Raw genomic sequence first — 20,150 nt, 5'->3', positions numbered from 1 at the left:
AGCAGAAAAGCCATGTGCTTTAGGTCAGTCCACTCACGGGCAACATGTGAAGTTTAAACAGCAAGTCTCCAGAGATGAATTTTAAGTACCTCATTTAAGATAACTATAAAAGTATGCTGGCTGGTCCAGAAAGTTTTGTTAATTTTATTAAAATAATAGCAGTTATATTAGTGTAAGCAACGTATTTAAAATAAATTTCAGGTTTTTAACGATGCACAATGATTTTTACCAGATCACCAGGAATTTACAACACTGAAAGATCTGTGTCTGTCTGGACTTAGACAAACCCGCCTCCCACTAGACAGCCCAGGAAAGTAACTTTTCATCTCAATCTCACACTGACTTGACACTGTAAGACAGAACTCAGCATGCAGACATGCTGCACACCTGCACCGAGACAGGGGCAGGCAGGAGACTGTGTGCATGGAGAGGGGCTAAACACGTCTGAGACCAAACATGCTGGTGCATTTTTCAGGCTGATCACAGGACCAAATAATAGTGTGTAAATTACAGCCACAAAGGGAGATCACTTATACTTGCACTTTTCTTGGAGTAAAGTTTTAAGAGTCTTTTAATTATTGATATTTTTAGTTGTTTTTACGTAATACTTCTAATTGGCTACAGAGGCTCTAAGTTTAAAAATGTTGGTCTTTCACTGAGGGCTGAATTTGACTGGGATACTGACATTAGTCCACAAACATGAAGAGTAATGAGTCCCAGCCTGTCCTTGTCCCCTGCTCCGGCTGCATGGGACCGAAACAGTGCCCTGGCCTCAGCCTGGTCCTGTCTGCAGGTCCCCTGCTGTCCTCTCAGGAGGACCGGGATTCCTTTTCCGTCTCATTAGTACTGAGAGTTACCAACAGGTGTCACGTAACCTGAAGACAACTGAAAATGCTCAGGAGAGTCAAAGACTTCTACATTACAGGAATATTCTGTAACAGGACTACAGGGCTCACAAAACAGTCTAGCGACTGCTAACAGGATTAATGAGAAAATGACCCACTCAAATGAGGACCCGTCCACCTCAAGCTGTATCACTCTGCAGCTAGTGGGCTCTGGTTCCAGACCAGGGAGCATCCTGGTTTCTCCTGAGCAGGAACAGTGCCCTGCTCTCAACGCCCCAGTGCTGGATGCAGGCTGTGCTCCGTCTAGATGGCTCTCAACCCCCCAGTGCTGGACGCAGGCTGTGCTCCGTCTAGATGGCTCTCAACCCCCCAGTGCTGGACGCAGGCTGTGCTCCGTCTAGATGGCTCTCAACCCCCCAGTGCTGGACGCAGGCTGTGCTCCGTCTAGATGGCTCTCAACCCCCCAGTGCTGGACGCAGGCTGTGCTCCGTCTAGATGGCTCTCAACCCCCCAGTGCTGGATGCAGGCTGTGCTCTGTTTAGATGGCTCTCAACCCCCCAGTGCTGGATGCAGGCTGTGCTCCGTCTAGATGGCTCTCAACCCCCCAGTGCTGGACGCAGGCTGTGCTCCGTCTAGATGGCTCTCAACCCCCCAGTGCTGGACGCAGGCTGTGCTCCGTCTAGATGGCTCTCAACCCCCCAGTGCTGGACGCAGGCTGTGCTCCGTCTAGATGGCTCTCAACCCCCCAGTGCTGGATGCAGGCTGTGCTCCGTCTAGATGGCTCTCAACCCCCCAGTGCTGGACGCAGGCTGTGCTCCGTCTAGATGGCTTTCAATCCCCCAGTGCTGGACGCAGGCTGTGCTCCGTCTAGATGGCTCTCAACCCCCCAGTGCTGGACGCAGGCTGTGCTCTGTTTAGATGGCTCTCAACCCCACAGTGCTGGACGCACGCTGTGCTCCGTCTAGATGGCTCTCAACCCCCCAGTGCTGGACGCACGCTGTGCTCCGTCTAGATGGCTCTCAACCCCCCAGTGCTGGACGCAGGCTGTGCTCTGTTTAGATGGCTCTCAACCCCACAGTGCTGGACGCAGGCTGTGCTCCTGTCTAGACAGCTCTAGGACTCTCCCTGGCACAGGGCTGATGCCATGTCTGAGGCAGAGCTCTCAGGGCACAGCCTGGAAGTCTCGTCACTTGGAACCCTGTACTCAAAGACTCCAAATGCCTGTATCGGACTCTCAGCTGGATCCAACACTGTCTGCCAGGAGTGTTCTGACCGTGGCCTGAGCAATGCCAACTGAGTGTAGGAACAGCCTCATGGACACATCCCGGACCTGGGACAGGTGCAGAATTTGAACCCCTTGGAGCGACATAAACCAGGAAAACGATGCTGGCTGGGCCCTTGGAGCTGACCACAATCAAGGGCTTGTGCCCTGATGAGCCATCTGAAAGAACACACCCCTTGACATGCTTCACAGCCAGCTTTCACCAGGTGGCTCGTTTTGGTGATGAGATGTGATGAGAAGTTACGTGCTCCCGGGACGAGAGTGCTCTCCACACCCTTCCCTTCCTGCTGGACAGGAGCAGACACCTGGGACAGTGGGAAGTCACAGACGGAACATGACAGGGCTGTCTTCTCAGCCTGGGACCACCTGCCTCTGGAATGCTGGTGAAGGAGAAAACCTCTCTTGGTTTGGGTGGATCGGTACAGGAAGCAGACCACTCCCGGCCTGGGAGCAGATGGGAATATATGAAGTGAGATACTTCCAAACCGGAAGGAAGAGGGTCACGGCTAACCTCCAGAAATTACTCAGAGTGTTACTAAATGATCCTCCCTGGGAAACACTGTTGCCACCACAGAGTTCAAGACACAGCAGTGGAGCTGGGATGCAGGGTGGGGAGCCCACTGCCGACCCAGCAGCTGCTCTCGCATACCTGACGGCACCCGCCACAGAGAACGGCCAACAGCAGAAAGCTAATGCATCCTGTCCCTGACTCACGCTCCCCAGGAAAGCGCCTCACAGGCCCCCAAGAAAGCCTTGTAGGAAGGTACAGACAGGTGCCTCCCGGAGTTTCTGCAGCAGGGATGCTACGCCGGGTGAAGGGGAGCACGCCAGCCCAGCACCGCGGGTCTGCGACTGCAGCCCAGACTACATGTTAACTGATAAAAATTCATTTTCAAGTTAATTAAGTCCAGCTAGTTTACACAAGAAGAAATACATTGTGTAATAACTTTAGACTTGTGAAAATACGACTACAACGTTTCACAAGCAGCCAACTCTTAGGATAAGGCAAGCTTGAACCACTCATCAGTTAGGTACGACACCGTCAGTGATTTTCACGAAGTAAAACGCTCTTGTAATAGACTACCTTTGGAGACACGGAAATACAGAACAAGCCACAACCATCCTCTCTTCGACATGTGCAGGAACACTTAGGGGAACGCACTCCATCTAGTATCCGAGACATCAAATGACTGAGTGATGGCACAGTGATGAGAATGCCATTCGAGGCTTCTCGTGATAATTTAAAACCCATTCTGAAGTTTCAATCATGCAGGAAAGCCTCTGCTATTAGGTCAAGGGCAACATTTGTTCGCATTACTTAAAGGTCATTAAAATACATCCTTAATCATAACATGTGGTTCATTACAAATAAAATTGCCTTTCGTTCAATAAAACTCATTAAATGTAAATGGTATTGTTTACTGCTCTATGGATCTCTTGAAATAAATCAGCAAGTCATGATTTATTGAAAATTACTGTGACCTCATTGTTGTTAATAAATTTGCCTGATCACAAAACCAGGAACGTATTTCCCGACAATCTTGGGTGCCTGGGACGCGTGCCTTCCAGACGCCTGTGCAGCAGAGCTGCCCGCAGCACAGCCGTGAGAGGGCTCGTCGAAATCTTAATTCTCTGGCCACATCAGTGCTCTGGGAATGCAGCCCCACTGGAGAGGTTATTCTCGATGGTGTCCTCAGCTCATTAAGAAAAGCTCTAGATCTGTGGGTTCACTCATTCCTGGTGTCACGATGGACACAATGCTCACTGATGATGTGACAAACAGCAAAGGACACCAAATTTCCCCAAATCCATTACATTAGAAACAGAAAAGTCAAAATGAGTGACAGTTATGGGCAGCTTAAGCTATTAAACTAAAGACAAATTGCCTTGTCTGTATCCATAATCGAATTACAGCCTCCTCTTCTATGAAAAGGTATCTATACATAGTCTGCCAAATTACATAAAGCTACACATTTAATTTGATTGATGAATTAGAAATTCAGTTAAATTTCCCTTTTTTCTTAAATACTGCTTTTTGGTTTTGCAGCTATATCAAAACTTAAAACTTTTCATTTATCACACAGTCACGCAATGCAAATGCTCGATGCCACTCCCTACCACAGTGTATCAACCATAAAACTTTAAAATTAGCATTACAGCTTGTATATTATAACTTTGCAAATATTTTGAAATTTATACATTCGTGTCACTAATAAAACTGAAAAAACATCCTCATAATATTGAATATGATAAAATGTTAGTTCCTGTCATCACAAGAATACTAAAAAACATAGGTCATAACAGTGTAAGTTTAACTGCTTTCTTAAGACATAATTTACATGCAATAAACAGCACGTTTAAAGCACACAATTTTATGCATTTTAACACATGTATAATTGTGTGACATCGCCACCATCAAGCTGTGGGACATTTCTACCACCCTCTGCAGGTTTCCTGCCTGCTCTCAGCCTCCACCCCTGCCAACCCACTATCCTAGAATTCCTATTAATGCAACCACACATTACATGCTTTTGTCTGCTTGGCTTATGTTTGGCTTTTCTTTCAGACACATTCTTTCTAATACAGTGTTTTAACTGTGCACTTTCTTTTCTACCACTTTCGGCAAAATTGAATCTACAAATGATTATTTAGTGCAGCTCTTTCCAAGGATCCACTCCGTGACTCTACAATTCTTGGAAGTGGTGCTACCATCCAAGCAGGACAGCCATTGAAATCCTCCCAGTCATTCAGGATTCCTGATCTTTCCCCCTTTAAAAACCTGCAGAGATTACCTGAGGATGCGTGCTAGAAAAAGGAGAAAGGACACAGGGAGGAAGCACTCTGCAGCCAAGCAGAGGGGCACTAGCCCAGCCATCGGCTCAACTCCATAGAAAGTCAGCAGGCTGCAAGACCATCTCATGATGAGAACCAATCCACTTTAGCAAACAGTATGAGGACTGTAAGCGGGATGCTTAAGCAGTGAGGTGGCGGCACATTAGAAAACATGTTAAGCACACGGGGAACACTGGCCCAGAGACCATCGGCGGGCCAGGTCACAAGTCAGTGCACATGAAAGGGCTGAGGTGGAACTGAGTACATTCTGTGAACGTAACAGAATTAAATAACAAGTTACGAAGACATTAAGGAAATCCCCAAATATTTGGTTAATAAACAATATATTTCTAAGTAAACGAGGGTGAAAGAAGAAATCATAGAGGAATTGGAAACATTTTACACTAAATGATAATGCAAGTGCAGCCTATAAACCGTGCGTGACACGGGTGAGGGAGCGTGAAGAAGGGGATTTGTAGCCCTAAACGTTTCTGCCAGAAAAGACTAAGGTGTAAAATCAAGAGTCTAACTTTGTTAAAAAGTTAAGCAAGAAAAGAAAATCAAATACAAACTAAGTAGAATGAAGAAAATGGAGACAAGAACAAAAAGCAGAAACTGGAAATAAACAGACAATACCAATGGAACCAAGAGCAAGCTCTTGAAATGATCACTAACACCGATGAACCTCTGGCTAGAGTGACCAAGAAAAAGACGTAAATTACCAGTATCAAGAATGAAAGAGGTCTCGAGAACTACAACCACTGACAATAATAATCAGATATAATGAATTTTATGCCATTAAACTTGGCAATTTATATGAAACAAATAAATTCATTAAAAAAACACAAATTTCCAATGAACAGAAAATTTGATTTACTCTATTATCTAATTCAGAAAGTTAATCCACAATTAAATACCTTCCCACAAAGTAAGCTCCTAGCCCAGATAGTTTCAAGGGTAAAATCGTTCAATATTTTAAAAAGAAATAACAATGCTCTTCTACCAAGTACTTCAAAAAATACAGGAGGCAAAAAGACTTCCCAACTCATTTAATGAGGCCAGCACACCCCAGTAGCAAAGCAAAGGCATGGCAACAAATGCAACACAGACAAATACCCTCACAAACACAGGCACAAGAATCCTGCAAAAATACCAGCTGGTCGAATACTGCAGCACATGAAGAGGACACCGAGCATGCCCAAAGGAACGTCAGCCGAGGGACCACCTACCACACAGGCAACTGGAAACACCCACAGAAGAAACTATTCCCGTGTCTTACATGTACGGACATATCTGGTCCCCGACCGTCGGGGACGCGGGGGATGAGGAAGGCTCCTGCTGCGCTCGGTGGTGAGCTGTTCATGGTACACAGCGCAGGCAGGCTTTTCCATCCAGAGCCAACCTACCTAAGGAAGGACCGAATCCACGGTGTCCACCTCCCCACCTCGGAGGACCTCAATCTTCTTCACTGTCCACTGCGTATCAGCAAACCATGTAAAACGAAGCTTCTCTCAATCAGGTAAGTGCTACATACAACACAGAGCAAACACCAAATAGGCACAACTGTGGGTGGGTTTTTTTAAAAAATTTTTAATTGATTTTTTTGGAGAGAGGGGGAAGAAAGAGAGCAGGGACCAAACCCGCAACCCAGGTATGTTCCCTGACCGGAGATCGAACCTGCCACCTTTCAGTGTATATGACAAGGCTCCGACCATTTGAGCTACATCAGCCAGGGCACCACAACTGTGATTTTGTGTGTTTGTTTGTTTTTTTTTAAAAACACACATGTGAACCAGTTGAAGGGATTTCTAAGCATCTGTGGGAGATCTGCTTTAGACATCACTGAAAATACCAAAATCCACAGCACTCCAATCCCACCCTTGCTGCTGCCCAGGTGCAAAGAGAAGGTCAGCAAAGGCCAAGCAAGAGGTCCGAGAGTGTCCCTTTCTGTTAGAGACATGACAACTTCACTTCCTCCGAGTCAGACAGGAGTCTCCGCCCTTCAAAGGAAAAGCTGAGTGGACAGGATGGACTCCAAGCCTCAGGAAGCCAATCGGGCTGTTTCAGTGTCTGAGCAGCTCAGAGGGAGGGAGTCAGTCAGCAGCAATGGATCCTCAGTGTGAAGTTGATAGGAACATTTGAAACACATGTCATGTGCTAAGACACCACAGAAATTATTTTGGCATAGTTTTTAATGATCCTTCCTTCCTTAGTAGTAAATGTTATTTCTTAAAATTATCGATGCATTCGACATGTTAGCTGGCACAAACAGAAACCCACCGAACATAAGCAACGGTGGTACTCACCCCCAGGGCTGGCAGCCTCTGCGTGCAGCTCACAGCCACTTTCAGCTTCCAGTCAGTTTCACCATCCAGCTGATCAGTTCGAATAAAACATGAACCTTGGAATTAGAAAAGAAAAATTTCTGAGTTACAGGTACTTAAAAAACAAAATTCCACGGCACAGTCAGATCCAGAAATAATAAACCTAGAGTCCCATAAACAAAAATCTTTAAAAGCCTTTGTTTGTCTGATTCACACACGAGTTTGCTGAAAAGACACAGGTGACTATTTAGCCCCTACCTCCTAGTTGGTGTTCTTGCCTATTACGGGTTAAGATGGACTGTGCTTCATTCTAGAAAGACTGCACTGATCATGTCTACCTTTGATTCGTGTTCTGATAACAAAACAATAAGCAAATACTGAAAGATATCCAGAGTGTGTGCTATGACTTTGCTAATAAAATGTCAGAGATACCATCAGAAAACAGTTCCCTCATAAAGGCCCAGGTCAGTGCCAAAACCCAGCTGGAGCTACTATCACGCTGACACTCCATCAACTCTTCAACATGAAAAACATTCAGTCACGACAGTGCCTTTTCCCTTTGGCCACTGTCACACCGTCTCTTGGAACCTTTCTAGGACAGAAGAGCACATTTTACATACACAGGATGACACAGACAGGAGACAATCGTGTGGTGGTATTTCTCAAATTTGGGGAAACATTTTAGGCAGAGAAATAAGAACCTATCTTCACAGAGCTTAGTCCAGCACACTTTCATGCATTCTAAAACTAACGTGGGCCTGAGCCAACCCCACCCGCACCAGCCTCAGGTGCCCTTGAACCACAGGAGAGAGGCCCTGCACACCCTGGGCACTCTGCTTTCATGCTGCAAAGATACCAGATGCTTTTCTCTGCCAGCCAATGCCCTTCCAACTAAGCATGACCACCAGCAACTCAGTGCTGGAAGTATGCCCCCTGCCCTCTCTCCACCAGTTACATTTTTACCCTCTAACCTCCCTGCGCCAGGGACACCACCATTGCCAGCATGAGTCCAGGAGACTCAGAGGTCAGCTCACTTCCTCGGGCACAACAGGATCGATTTCCAATTGCCCAGTTTATCATCTGAAGATATACCTACAAGACCATCACCTGAACATATGCATGATTATCACACATGCCTGTGTGTGCTCTGACATAAAACACAGAAGTAACGTAAAAGGAAGTGGAGTCCAGGTTCTGTCTGACATGCACTTTGAATCGTCAGTGCCATCACCCTGCTCCAGGCTTGCTTTCTAATACATAAAGTAAGAAAAGGGGGGAGTTTTCAGTCTCTTAAATGTCAGACATTCTGTGTTTCTAAGGTGAAAGCTTTCCCAGCTAGACTGCTCTAAGTCATGAACACTGGAAACAATACAGTTGCCTTTCTTTAAAGAAAAAGGGCTTGCTTAGAGTTAAATTATGTGCTACTTTAAAAATTTACAGGAAGCTGACGTATTATTTATCTTTGATTACAGTGAGTATTGCCGACGCTGGGGTAACCAGATATGACTTAGAGAGAAGGAGCTGCGGCAGGCAGCAGTGTGACCAACTGGACTTGTCTTACGTGCACTGTATCTACTCATTTTTACAGCAACTCTGAACTTCAACTGAGGCCAGTCAGGCTCAGCCAAGATCCATTATTAAACTGGTCTGTTCATATCCTATTACAGACTTCTTATGAATACTTGATTTTATTTTGTATAATTGACAACAGTTGACAGGAAAGGACAGCTCTAATGACAGTAAAGTCGAGACTGCCCAGCACACGTCTCACACAGGAGAGCTGCACCAAGTGGCGACAAAGGGGCTGCGGGGCGCTGTGCGGCACGACACGAGCCCGTCACCCCGTGCGGGCCCCCGAATATCAGCAGACTGCCCGCAGTAGCTCCAGAATCCAATAGCTCTGAAAGAAATGGGCTACAGTATGTGCCCAACAAAAGAAAAATAGACATTGACTCTGCATATATAATAGCAGATCGTTTGCCATCAAACTTAATTTCTAAATCATTTATATGACTTAATGACTCTGCATGAAAATTTTAAGCCAGTGGCAAGATGAATGGCACCACCGAGAGAAGGTGGATGAGTACAGTGTCACTTACCTGCCCCTCACCCACAACAAGTGACAGCTGAGCTATTGTAATATGTCCCCAGCACTTAAACTATAATGTCATCACTTAGGAGACAAGTGAAAAAGATATTGGCATGTATAAGAGATTGATGAAAATTAGTTCTCAAGCATTAATTTCTCTTAATACCACTAAAAGAACTGTGTGCATTCAGGAGATATTTGATCTGAATTAAGAAGCGGATGAAGCAATTGATCAATTGGAATTTGAGCCATCAGTCACCAGATCCATCAGCAGCTTCATTTACATTCCAAACAATCAGCCGACAGCCCAACAGAATACCCTGTATTAATACACAGTCAATATGATGCCTCCAAGAGACTTGGGAGCTGTATTGACAAACGCCCCGTGGTCACTGTCCAGGCTCGAACGTGCTGCATAGATTTAGAACTTTCATGTTGGCTAGGGCTTAAAGATTTCTATTATAAGGAACAATGTATTATCAGGTTTCTCCAAACTAAAACTGAAAAGTAATAAAATAATATCAGCAGTGATAGTAGACACACACAAAAAGCTCTAAGTGTGTAGTTTTGAAAACCAGGCAATTAAAGCACTTAAAATAATTGCTTAAAGCCATACAAACAGAATTTCCAAAGCTAAAAATCCTTGACTGAAAGCAGTATTATGACACAAATTTTTTACAGTGGAGAAACTTTTGGTCCATTTTACAAAGAAAAATAGCATGAAACAGGTATCTGACATTGTAATGTCTGCATGTGAGTAATTAGTAATTGTTTTTTGTAATTTGATAGAAATAATAAAAGTGAGGAATATAATAGAATCATATGCTAAAACAGACTATAGTAAGACTATAGATAGTCTGCTAAAACAGGCTATCTTAAACTCAGATCCATTAATAACCTTCCAAAAATATGTAAAACAATAAAAAATCAGCATACATGTATATGATGTACGTTTTTGTGGGAACAAGGAAATAATTCTTAAGATCCTCAAGGGATCCATCGTCTCCAGAATACGAGGTACCCTTCCACTACACAGTGACTATCCCTGCTCCACGAAGTTAAAGCAAAATTAAAGAGAAAGGAAAGAACATGTCTTTGAAACATCATCAGTATGGACAGAATGCGATTAACCTGGAGTTATGGCAAGGACCTCACCTGCCCAATGTGCTGTTTCTATTTCTGTTTTGCTGTCTTATTATATCACAAGGATGGCACAGTGAAAAGATCATTAAGAGGCTGAAGAAGAATTTCCAAAACTGCTACTAGCCGTATAATCTTTAGCAAGGCATTTGTGTTCTCCAGCCCTCGGAGTCTTCCTCTGAGAAATGGACATTTCTACTTTCCAGCTTTAAAATGCTGAATTTTCTTCATCTTTTATTTCCTAACTATATAATCTATTTCTTTTACATTGATTATCTAAACCATTTCTATATTTAGGATAATATTCTTAATCTTACATATATTTCCAGCACAATCATTAAAAGGACAATTAATATAAAAGCACCTTCCAAAGGGAGACATTTTTGTTACTCACTATAATATACTTAGAAACAAAGACAAATAATAAGTAAGTAGGTGATACCAGCAGGGATGGCAGTATAAAAAATCCCTGAAAATCCATTTCTCCATAACTACATGAGAACATTACAAAAACTGTCGAAGCAACTTATTCAGAACTCTGAAAGATAATAAACAATTTGCAACAATGTGAGGTGCATTTACTCAAGAAACAAGCTAGCCTGGCCGGGCGTGGCTCAGCGGTTGAGCGTCGACCTGGGATCCAGGCGATCGGGGTTCGATTCCCGGTCAGGGCACATGCCCGGGTTGCGGGCTCGATCAATGATTCTCTCATCATTGATGTTTCTATCTCTCTCTCTCCCTCTCCTTTCCTCTCTCTGAAATCAATAAAGATATATTAAAAAAAGAAAAGAAAAAGAAAAAGAAACAAGCTAAATCTAGCTAAGGGTAAGCTGTGTTTTGACTTGCCCTGTTCCCAACACTCCACACCACACCCATGGCTCCACAGTACTGAGAAAACCGATAGTCTAGTAGCGACTGAGGGGCCCAAACCCAACTCAGAGCTCCCCAAACCCTATGACCAGAGAACTGTGACCACCAGACAAGTAGGGCTTGTCTGGATTTCACCTGATGCAGGGTCATTCATGGAGAACACTGTCTTCCCTGGAATGTTTGTCAAAAACAATCAGTGGCAATTGCTTAACATCATAGCTGCCTCAGGTGGTCATAAAGCTGGGGTAAACAAGCTGAACAAAAATCTTAAAAGAAAAGCTGAAAAATCAGATGCTGGAAAGGGGTTTTGAAAAGCTCTAACATATTCCTGGGAGTCTAGAGGACCATCTGCCTATGCAGGGCTGCCTACATGCCCAGGAGAGCCTAAGAGGCCCTCCTCTCTCCTGCCTGGCTAAGCTGGAGGCTCTGTACAAGCCCAAAGTGAAGGGGAAGGCAAAGCTATGAACTGCCTGCTACAGCCCTGCAGGTGTTAAGAGAACACTAGCTGTTTTAAAAGATAAACCTCACCCTAGCCAGTTTGGCTCAGTAGTTAGAGCAGTGGCCCATGGAATGGAGAGTCCTGGGTTTGACCCTGCTAAGGTTACACACCTCAGTTGCAGGCTCCATCCCTGGCCCTGGTCGGTGCTCCAGCGGGAGGCAACCAATCGATGTGTCTCTCTCACATCGATGTTTCTCTCTCTCTCCCTCCCCCTCCCCTCTCTCTGAAAAGCAATGGAAAAAATATCCTCTGGTGAGGATTAAAATAACCACACACACACACAAATAAAATAAAAGATAAGCCTTGCAACTTGGGTACTTCAAGAATATTTGTTTTGCACCACAGAGCCCCTCTTTAATGGAAAGTGGGCTCTGTTCCACACTGACATTCAGGAACCTAAGCTGAGGTGTTCTGCCGTTCAACAGGCAGCTTCCAGGGTTATCCTAGCCATGCACTATGTGCAGCTGTGGGCCCCGGCATGCAGGGAGAAGAGCAGAGGCTACAAGAGGTAAAGGCCAAGGCTGGAAGCAGTACATGTGACTTTCAGCCATCCTCCTTCAGACAACCCTCAAGGGCATAACCCCTTCTACCCGGGCAGGATAAGGAGTCCAGCTGTATTTCTAAGAGGAAAGGAAAATGGACTGGACATGTAGCTTTCCAGTCTCCACCCCATTGGAAAAACAAAACCTCCCATTAAGTCTTACACGGTAAAGTAACTGTGCCAAGTGTACGGGGGTCACTTGATTATTAGGTGTAGCTGAGCTGTTAATGGCAGCCTCACTTCCCACTGTGAATAACCACAGCTACAGCTGATGAAAGGACAAAACATTTTCCCTTTTTCTCATGACTTAAAATGCCACTTTAAAAGAATGTAGTGTATAAATGGAAAAAAATGAAATCAGCAGCTCTAAAATATAACTATGTCCTTCCAAGAGTTTACATGCTGCATAGAATAACACATATGCTGAGGTTCCTATAAAAATATTGTTCATTTATTCACCAAAATGCAAGATTTAAGGAACAAAGAACTTTGGATGTTAGATGGTAACCCTCCCATCATCTTAGAGCGATGGAAATGTATGAGTGCATGGCTAGGTCACATAACTAGGAACTGGCAAAGCAGATTCCATTTTGGGTTTCCTGATTTCCAACAACCGTTTTCCTGACATATGAGGCTTCCGTCTCATTGCCTCTCACTACCCCTTCTCTGGCCTTCTAACTGTTGGAAGCTCAGACCATGCAAATACCATTTTTTCTGGGAAGTCCACTTCAACTCACCCAGGCAAATGGTCTGCTCCTGCGCCAACCCCGTCTTCCCACTCTTACAGTATCTACACGAAATAGAGTCTGAGTGCCAGGCATGTGCCTCCACAAACATGCAAGCCACGTGCCCTGGGGGAGCACCTTGGTTTGCTCCTTTATACCCTACACGCCACGCAGTACCTGGCGCAGAGAGTGGTAACTAAGCATTTGCTGAGCTGACAAATAAAACTGCAAGTGCAGAATAGCAACCACGTTCCCAGCAACACCACTTGATTACCCAAGACCCAGTGTGCCAGGGACGGCAGCACCCACCTGACAGGCTCTGGAGGGTCCCCTTCTTAAACAAACATGCTATACAGTAGAATCAGTCTTAAACACCAACGGTTAAGTGTAATTTAGAAATCAATGGATTAAATGATTTACTATTCAAAGAAAAATTTATATATTTTCCCTTTCAAAATGAAAATGAAACTGTCAAAATACCAAATCATCAACATAAATAAATAAAAAAATACCTGCTTTTTCTGAAGTCCTAAGAAACACCATGTCCGATGGAATTCTTTGATTCTGTAGAGTATAATATAAAATGTTAATTATCTATATGCAGGTTTATAAACACAATTCCATTCCAAAGTAAAACAGCTAGTAAAAACAACTAAAATGTTAAATTAAAATTTATGTTGCAATTCACATTTACAATTTGTATTTTAAAAATGAGCATTTCGATTCATATTTTAGTTGGACCTTTAAGATATTCCCCATAATGAATGATGTAAACAGTATTTAGTGATGGCTTGAAAACAGCTCCACTTCTGGGAAATGTTAAATAGTGCCATTTCTGTGGCCTCTGTTGTACCTTAACTTATAATATAGCAGTGCCTGCCTTTTCACCCTCCCTATTAGACTAAATGACCCTAGAAAGTGAGGATAGCATTCTTCCAATGCCTCATACAAAACAGAGCCTATCATAAATAAAACAATAAACTGTGCGTGAATAAATGTACAACTGAGCAACTAAAAGTGAATCCCACAAGCCTGAGGAGGTGTTCCTTTATAGAGCAGAAAGGAAAAATAACTCGAACATATTATGTGGCACATAGAAACCTTTATAAGTCACTAGTCATACATTTATTTAATCATTGCTACTAGTAATTCTATCAAACTAAAGAAAAATACAGTGGTACTTCGGTTTTCAAACATCTCCGTTGACGAACATTTCAGTTTATGGACGCTGTAAACCCAGAAATGCTTCGGTTTTCGAAGCCGCCTCGGAAATCAAACATGCCCCATGGCTTCCGCTGGGGGCAAGATCCTGAGGCCTAGTTGTCAGCTGTTGATCTCTCAGTTTTCAAACGTTTCAGAACTCGAATGGTCTTCTAGAACAGATTACATTCGAAAACTGAGGTACCACTGTATATAATTAGAATAAGAATGCTTTCCATAATTTCATGAATTATTTATAGTTTTGAGACCTACATAAAGATTTTCCTACACATGATAGATGATTATTTGTCAGTCAGCAGGCAATGAAAACAAATATAAGTTGTTAAACAGAAAAACCTATGTTGTAAGATAGAGCCTCTTCTTTCTAACATGAAGAAAGAAGGGCAGTTATTAAGATCTGAAGAACTGCCCGGCTGGTGGCTCAGCGGTTGAGCATCGACCTAGGATCCAGGAGATCACATGTTCGATTCCTGGTCAGGGCAGATGCCTGGGTTGCAGGCTCAATCCCCAGTAGAGGGTGTGCAGGAGGCGGCCAATCAGTGACTCTCATCATTGATGTTTCTCCCTCTCTCCCTCTCCCTCTCTCTCTCTGAAACCAATAAAAATATATTTAAAAAAAAGATCTAAAGAACTCCTAAGTCAAAAAAGAAATCACAATGGAAATTAGAAAATATTTTTAACTGAAGAGTAATAAAATACCAACACATCAAAATATGCAGAACATAGCCAAAGTGTCAAGAGAGTGTAAGAGGAAAATGTACAGGAGCAATTGCACATGACAGAACAGGGAGGCCAACTACATGGCATAGAGCTAAATGTCCATTTGAAAATAGGGAAAAACCAGCTACTGAGCCACAGAGAAAGTACAAGATGTAAGCAAATATAAGAACAAAACTTAATGACACAGAAAACAAATATATGTATATACACCTACATATATATATTCATATATATTGGTAACAAACAGCAAGAAAGTAAATATTTTTCAAATATTCCCATTTCAGTAATAAAAAACTAATAATAAACTAATAAAAGATTGGCGAGCCCCATGAAAAAACTATAAAATACTGCTGAGAAAAATGAAATAAAACCTAAAAAAATACAACATATAGGTTCTGAAATTAGAATATATGGCACTGCAAAGACATCAAGTGCCCATAAATTGACCTACATATCCAACACGGACCCAACCAACATCTTGCCATGATTTCTGGTGGGGACTGAGAAGGTATTGTCAATATTTACAGGGAAATACAAAGGTAAAAATGTCCAAGACAAATGTGAGAAACACGGAAAGTTGAGTCTACAGTACAGTGAAACGAAGATATTAAAGTAGAGGCATGAAGGCAAGGGAGCACTGGACCGAGAGACAATTACACCAATGCAAAGTGCAGGCTCCAGAGGAGGCCACACACGGAGAGACACCAGATTTGGGAGGGAGATGAAACTGCAGACCTATTAGGACATGATGCTGAGAAATCAGATACCCACGGGGAGGGAAGACAACACCTGACCTCTACTTCAATCAACACACAAATAAATTCCAGATGAATTATATTTCCAAATGTCAAAGTCCAAACAATAAGACTCTGACACAATAATATAGAAGAATATTTTCACAATGCTTTGGAAGGAAAAAGACTCCTTCCCACCACCAAAAGTTAAAAACAAACAAAAAAACTATACATGAAAAGATGAGTGAAGTAGACTTCACTAAATTTAAGGATTTCTGTTCAACAGAGTACTCCATGAAGAAAAAGATACTTGCAACACAGAGGACTTGAATCCAGAATACATGAAGACCGCAAACTGATGAGAACAGGGCTAACTCAGAAGAAAATGGCAAGATGTCAACAGGCTCTTCCCAAGTAAGAGCGACATCCAAACGCAGACGAGACGGAGTCCACCTCTGTTAGTCTTCGAGGAAATGTGCATTAGACCACAACTGCTGGACACAGATGGGAAATGCTAAATCAAAAAGACTGACGATGCCAAGTGTTGGCAAACGTGTGGAGCAATGGAAGCCCTGCACTGCTGTTTCGAGTACAATTTGAACGTCACTTTACAAAACCATTTGCAGTATCTACTGAAGTGGAACATACGCATACGCTATACCCAACAATTCCACCCAGGCACAAATGCAGCAGCGACGTGTGCACAGGTGAGGCCAGATGGGGCATCACAGAAGCAGCAGTCCCAACAGGCAAAACTCAGAAGCAACCCAAATGCCCATCGACAGCAGGATGGAAAACAGGAATACGATGTAACAACAAAGCGAGTGAATCACAGCTACACACAGCAAGATGGATGTATCTCATTAATTGAACAGGGCCAAAAAAAGCACCCACCCAATCACACCCCATCCCACTGAATTCCTCGGCACCCTTGTCAAAAATCAATTAATCATAAATTTGCAGCTTCCCTTCTGGACTCTCAACTCGGGATTTATGCCAGGTCCACAATGTCCTGAGTACCCTCACTTTGTATAAGGGTTTAAAATGGCAACAAAGGTGACTATTCCAATTTTTGTTCAATTTTTAAAAATTATACTGGCTGTTCTGGGAGCCTTGTATTTCCATACAAATTTGAGAATCAGCTGGTCAATTTCTGCAAAGCAGTCAGATGAAAAGTTGAAAGGGACAGTCCTGAATCTGTATGTCAACTTAGGGAGTGCTGCCATTTTAACAATATCAACACCTCTAATCCACGAACATGGGATGTCTTTCCATGTATTTAGATCTACTTTAACGTATTTCCACAACGTGTCATAGCTTCAAACAGAAGTTTAGTACTTCTTTTTATTCTTGAAGAATAATTTTATTTTGTTTGAAGCTACTATAAATGTAATCCTTCTCTGAACTGCATCTCCACACCCCCTCAGCTCCCTTACTGTGTTCCACATAACATGTGATGCTCATAAACAGACTCAGGTGCTTTTAATTTTCCCTCCCCTCAGACTACAAGTGACACTGGAGTGCGGCCGGTGTCTCCTTCACACAATACACGATGGTCCGTTGAACAGTTCCTCTGATCACCACCAGTCGGGCATTGAGAGGTTTCAGATTTTTGGCTATTGCGAAAATGCAGGGATAAACATTCGTGCACAGGCTTCTGTGCCAACATAAATTAACATTTCCTGTGATAAAGGTTCAAAAGTTCAACTGCTGGGTCATATAATATTTGCATATTCAGCTTCTTGAGAGACCAGTGATTTGCCAGAATGGCTGTAACAAGACACGTGTGAGCAGCCACTTCCCTCACCCGTGGCTGGCACGTGGTGCCGGGGCCCTCTCCCCCGCAGTCCACCTGCTGTCAGTGCAGGGACTGCATCTGCCTTCGCCTGCAGCTCCAGGCGACAGGGAACACAGAGCACTGCTTCCTGTGCCGATTTTCTACCTGTATATCTTCCATGGTGAGATTCTCTTTGTATCTTTTCCTCATTTTCTGATTTGATTTCTTTAACTGTTGACTTTTAACAGTTTTTACATATCCTAGGTACAAATCCTTGTCAGATATGTGGTTTACAAATATTTTCTCCTAGTTTGTTTTTCATCATATTGACATGTCTTTTCACAAAGCAGCTTTTAATTTTAATGAGATGCAATTTATTAATTTTTAAAAAATCTTTGCTGCATTGTGCTTCTGATGTCAAGTCTAAGAAGAGCTACTTTCCTGCCCCGGATTCTGAATATTTTTTCCTATGCATTTCTTAAATTTTTACAGTTCTACTTTACATTGAAATCTGTGATCTATTTTGATTTAGTATTTGTATAAAGTGCGACACTCACAGTAAGGTTCGTCTTTACCCACATTGCCCAGACAGCGCCAGCCACATTCTCTGAGAGGCTGGCCTTTCTCCCCTTCAGCTGCTTGCGCTCTGTCCAACACCCCTGCGCACGGCTGGGCGAGTCTGTTTTTGGGTCCTCCCTAATGTCTCATTGGTCTTGGTTCTCTCCTCTTCTACACGAGGCTATTAGTGGGTCCAGGTAGGATGTCTCAACCTTGGGAAGAGGACTCTTCTCCCTTCATTCTCTTGCCAAGACTGTTTTAGCCGTTTCAGGGCCTAGGCCTTGCCAAATTAATTTTAGAATAACCTTATTTTGTTTAAAAAACAAACAGTCCTTGGTGAGATTTTGATAGGAATTGAATTAAACCTACAGGCCAATTTTGGGGAAACTTTGGAATGTCCCAATCCAAGGCTACCCCGTACCCCCACTCAGACCTTCGACTACTTTCCTAAGCCCTGCTGTCTGTGTAGCTGTGTTCACAGCAGCGGCCGAGAGCACTGCACTTTAGTGCCGGGTTCACAGGCCCAGCGCCGATGTATGGAACGCTGGCATCTGAGTGCGCAGCTTAACAACTTCCCGTCGTGCTGAACTCATAGTTCCGAGGTTTTTATACATCACACTGGATTTTCCACAATCCCGCTGTCTGTAAAGGGGCATTTTTACTTCTTCCTTCCATCCAAACTCTTCCTGTTTCCCTTACTTGCCCTGTTCAGTGGCTAGAAACGCCAGCTGAATACGTGTGGGGGGAGCAGGCAGCCTGCCTGGTGCCCAGTCCCAGAGAAAAAGGCATCGCGTGTGCCGAGGGTGATGCCAGCCAGGGGCTCTGACAAAGGATTTCTGCAAGATTAAAGTGATTCCCTCCATTCTCGTCAGGGATCGTCCTGGACACTGGAGATGACTCACAGATTCTATCTCCGTTTTCAACCCAACAGCTAGGCAGCTCCTAAAATGGAAAGGGAAACTGAAGGTGATAGGACCCGGCCTCACAGCCAGGAGCCCATGTGGCCAGCACCCTTCCACTCTGTCGCCTGCTCCCTGGCAGGAGGCTGTGAGCTGCCAGTGGAGAGCCCACCGGGCAGGGGACGGGAAAGGCCTCGAACCAAAGCCCAGGAACTGAGCCTAAGTCCACGAAGCACCGAGTTCTGTCAACAGCCCCAGTGAGGCCTGAAGGTGACAGCCGCCTGGTGGGCCTCTGATTGCAGCCTTGAGAGGGACCCAGAACCAGGAGACCCAGCTAAGCTGCACCCAGATTCCCGACGACAGAAACTAAGACAATAAATGTTGGTGTTTTAAAAAACTGCGTCAAAATTTACATGACTACCACCAGTCCTATAGAAACGTGCAAAGACACAATGTGCGAGGATGCTCACTGTGGCACTTGACAATAGAAACCACCTGAAGACCTAAGCATGGATCAAACATTAGGGACTGACGGTATCCACACAAACGGATACTAGGTAAATGAGTTGCAAATCAGTCTGTTTCATTTTATTCAGTTTTGTAAAATCAAACACCCCCAAACCATCCTTGGCACAGATTACTGTACCAGTGTCCTGAGGAGGACGCCTTTCCTGTACAAAGTATCTGCACATGGGGCTTGGGCTGCGGTGCTCCCAGGTGGCCTGCACACCTGCTGGCACCAAGGGCTCACACTACTTGGTAAGAAGCTTTTAAAAAACTGAACATTTAATAATTTTTAAAAACTTGTTCTTAAGCCTTAAAAAAAGAAGACTCTCTATGGAGCCGCTGTTCCTCAGGGAAGACTGTGCATGAGAAGCAGCCACTGCCATGCAGCTGGCCCCTCGGTCACCCCTGCCACCCGCAGCCTGGCGATGGCCTCCTCCGACCACTATGGCGCTTTTAATGGCTCTTCCTACACTGACCTAAACCTCTTCTCGCTAATTCTCTCTTCCTTCCATTTACCTTTCCTTCTTTAAGTTTTATGAACCATAAGAATTAATACTCACTAATGATATGTGATATATCCATCTGTA

The 20,150-nt window shown here is 43.8% G+C and overlaps 1 protein-coding gene across 2 annotated transcripts in view; it reads right to left on the bottom strand.

Moving 5' to 3' along the window:
• The window catches only part of ATP9B (ATPase phospholipid transporting 9B), a 118,103-nt gene that overhangs the window by 65,197 nt on the left and 32,756 nt on the right, over positions 1-20,150 (bottom strand). For both annotated transcript variants that reach the window (XM_087818917.1, XM_087818918.1), the window contains exons 7-8: positions 13,660-13,711; positions 7,266-7,360 (exon numbers count right to left, since the gene is read on the bottom strand). In XM_087818917.1, the coding sequence (XP_087675043.1) occupies positions 7,266-7,360; positions 13,660-13,711 (147 nt within the window). The remainder of the gene's footprint in view (positions 1-7,265; positions 7,361-13,659; positions 13,712-20,150) is intronic.

This window comes from Miniopterus natalensis, chromosome 7 (genome assembly GCF_054644295.1).
Source record: "Miniopterus natalensis isolate mMinNat1 chromosome 7, mMinNat1.hap1, whole genome shotgun sequence".
In the NCBI taxonomy this organism is placed as follows: Eukaryota; Metazoa; Chordata; class Mammalia; order Chiroptera; family Miniopteridae; genus Miniopterus; species Miniopterus natalensis.
Note: the sequence above shows the minus strand (reverse complement) of the source record. Positions and strands in the feature narration are given on the sequence as shown.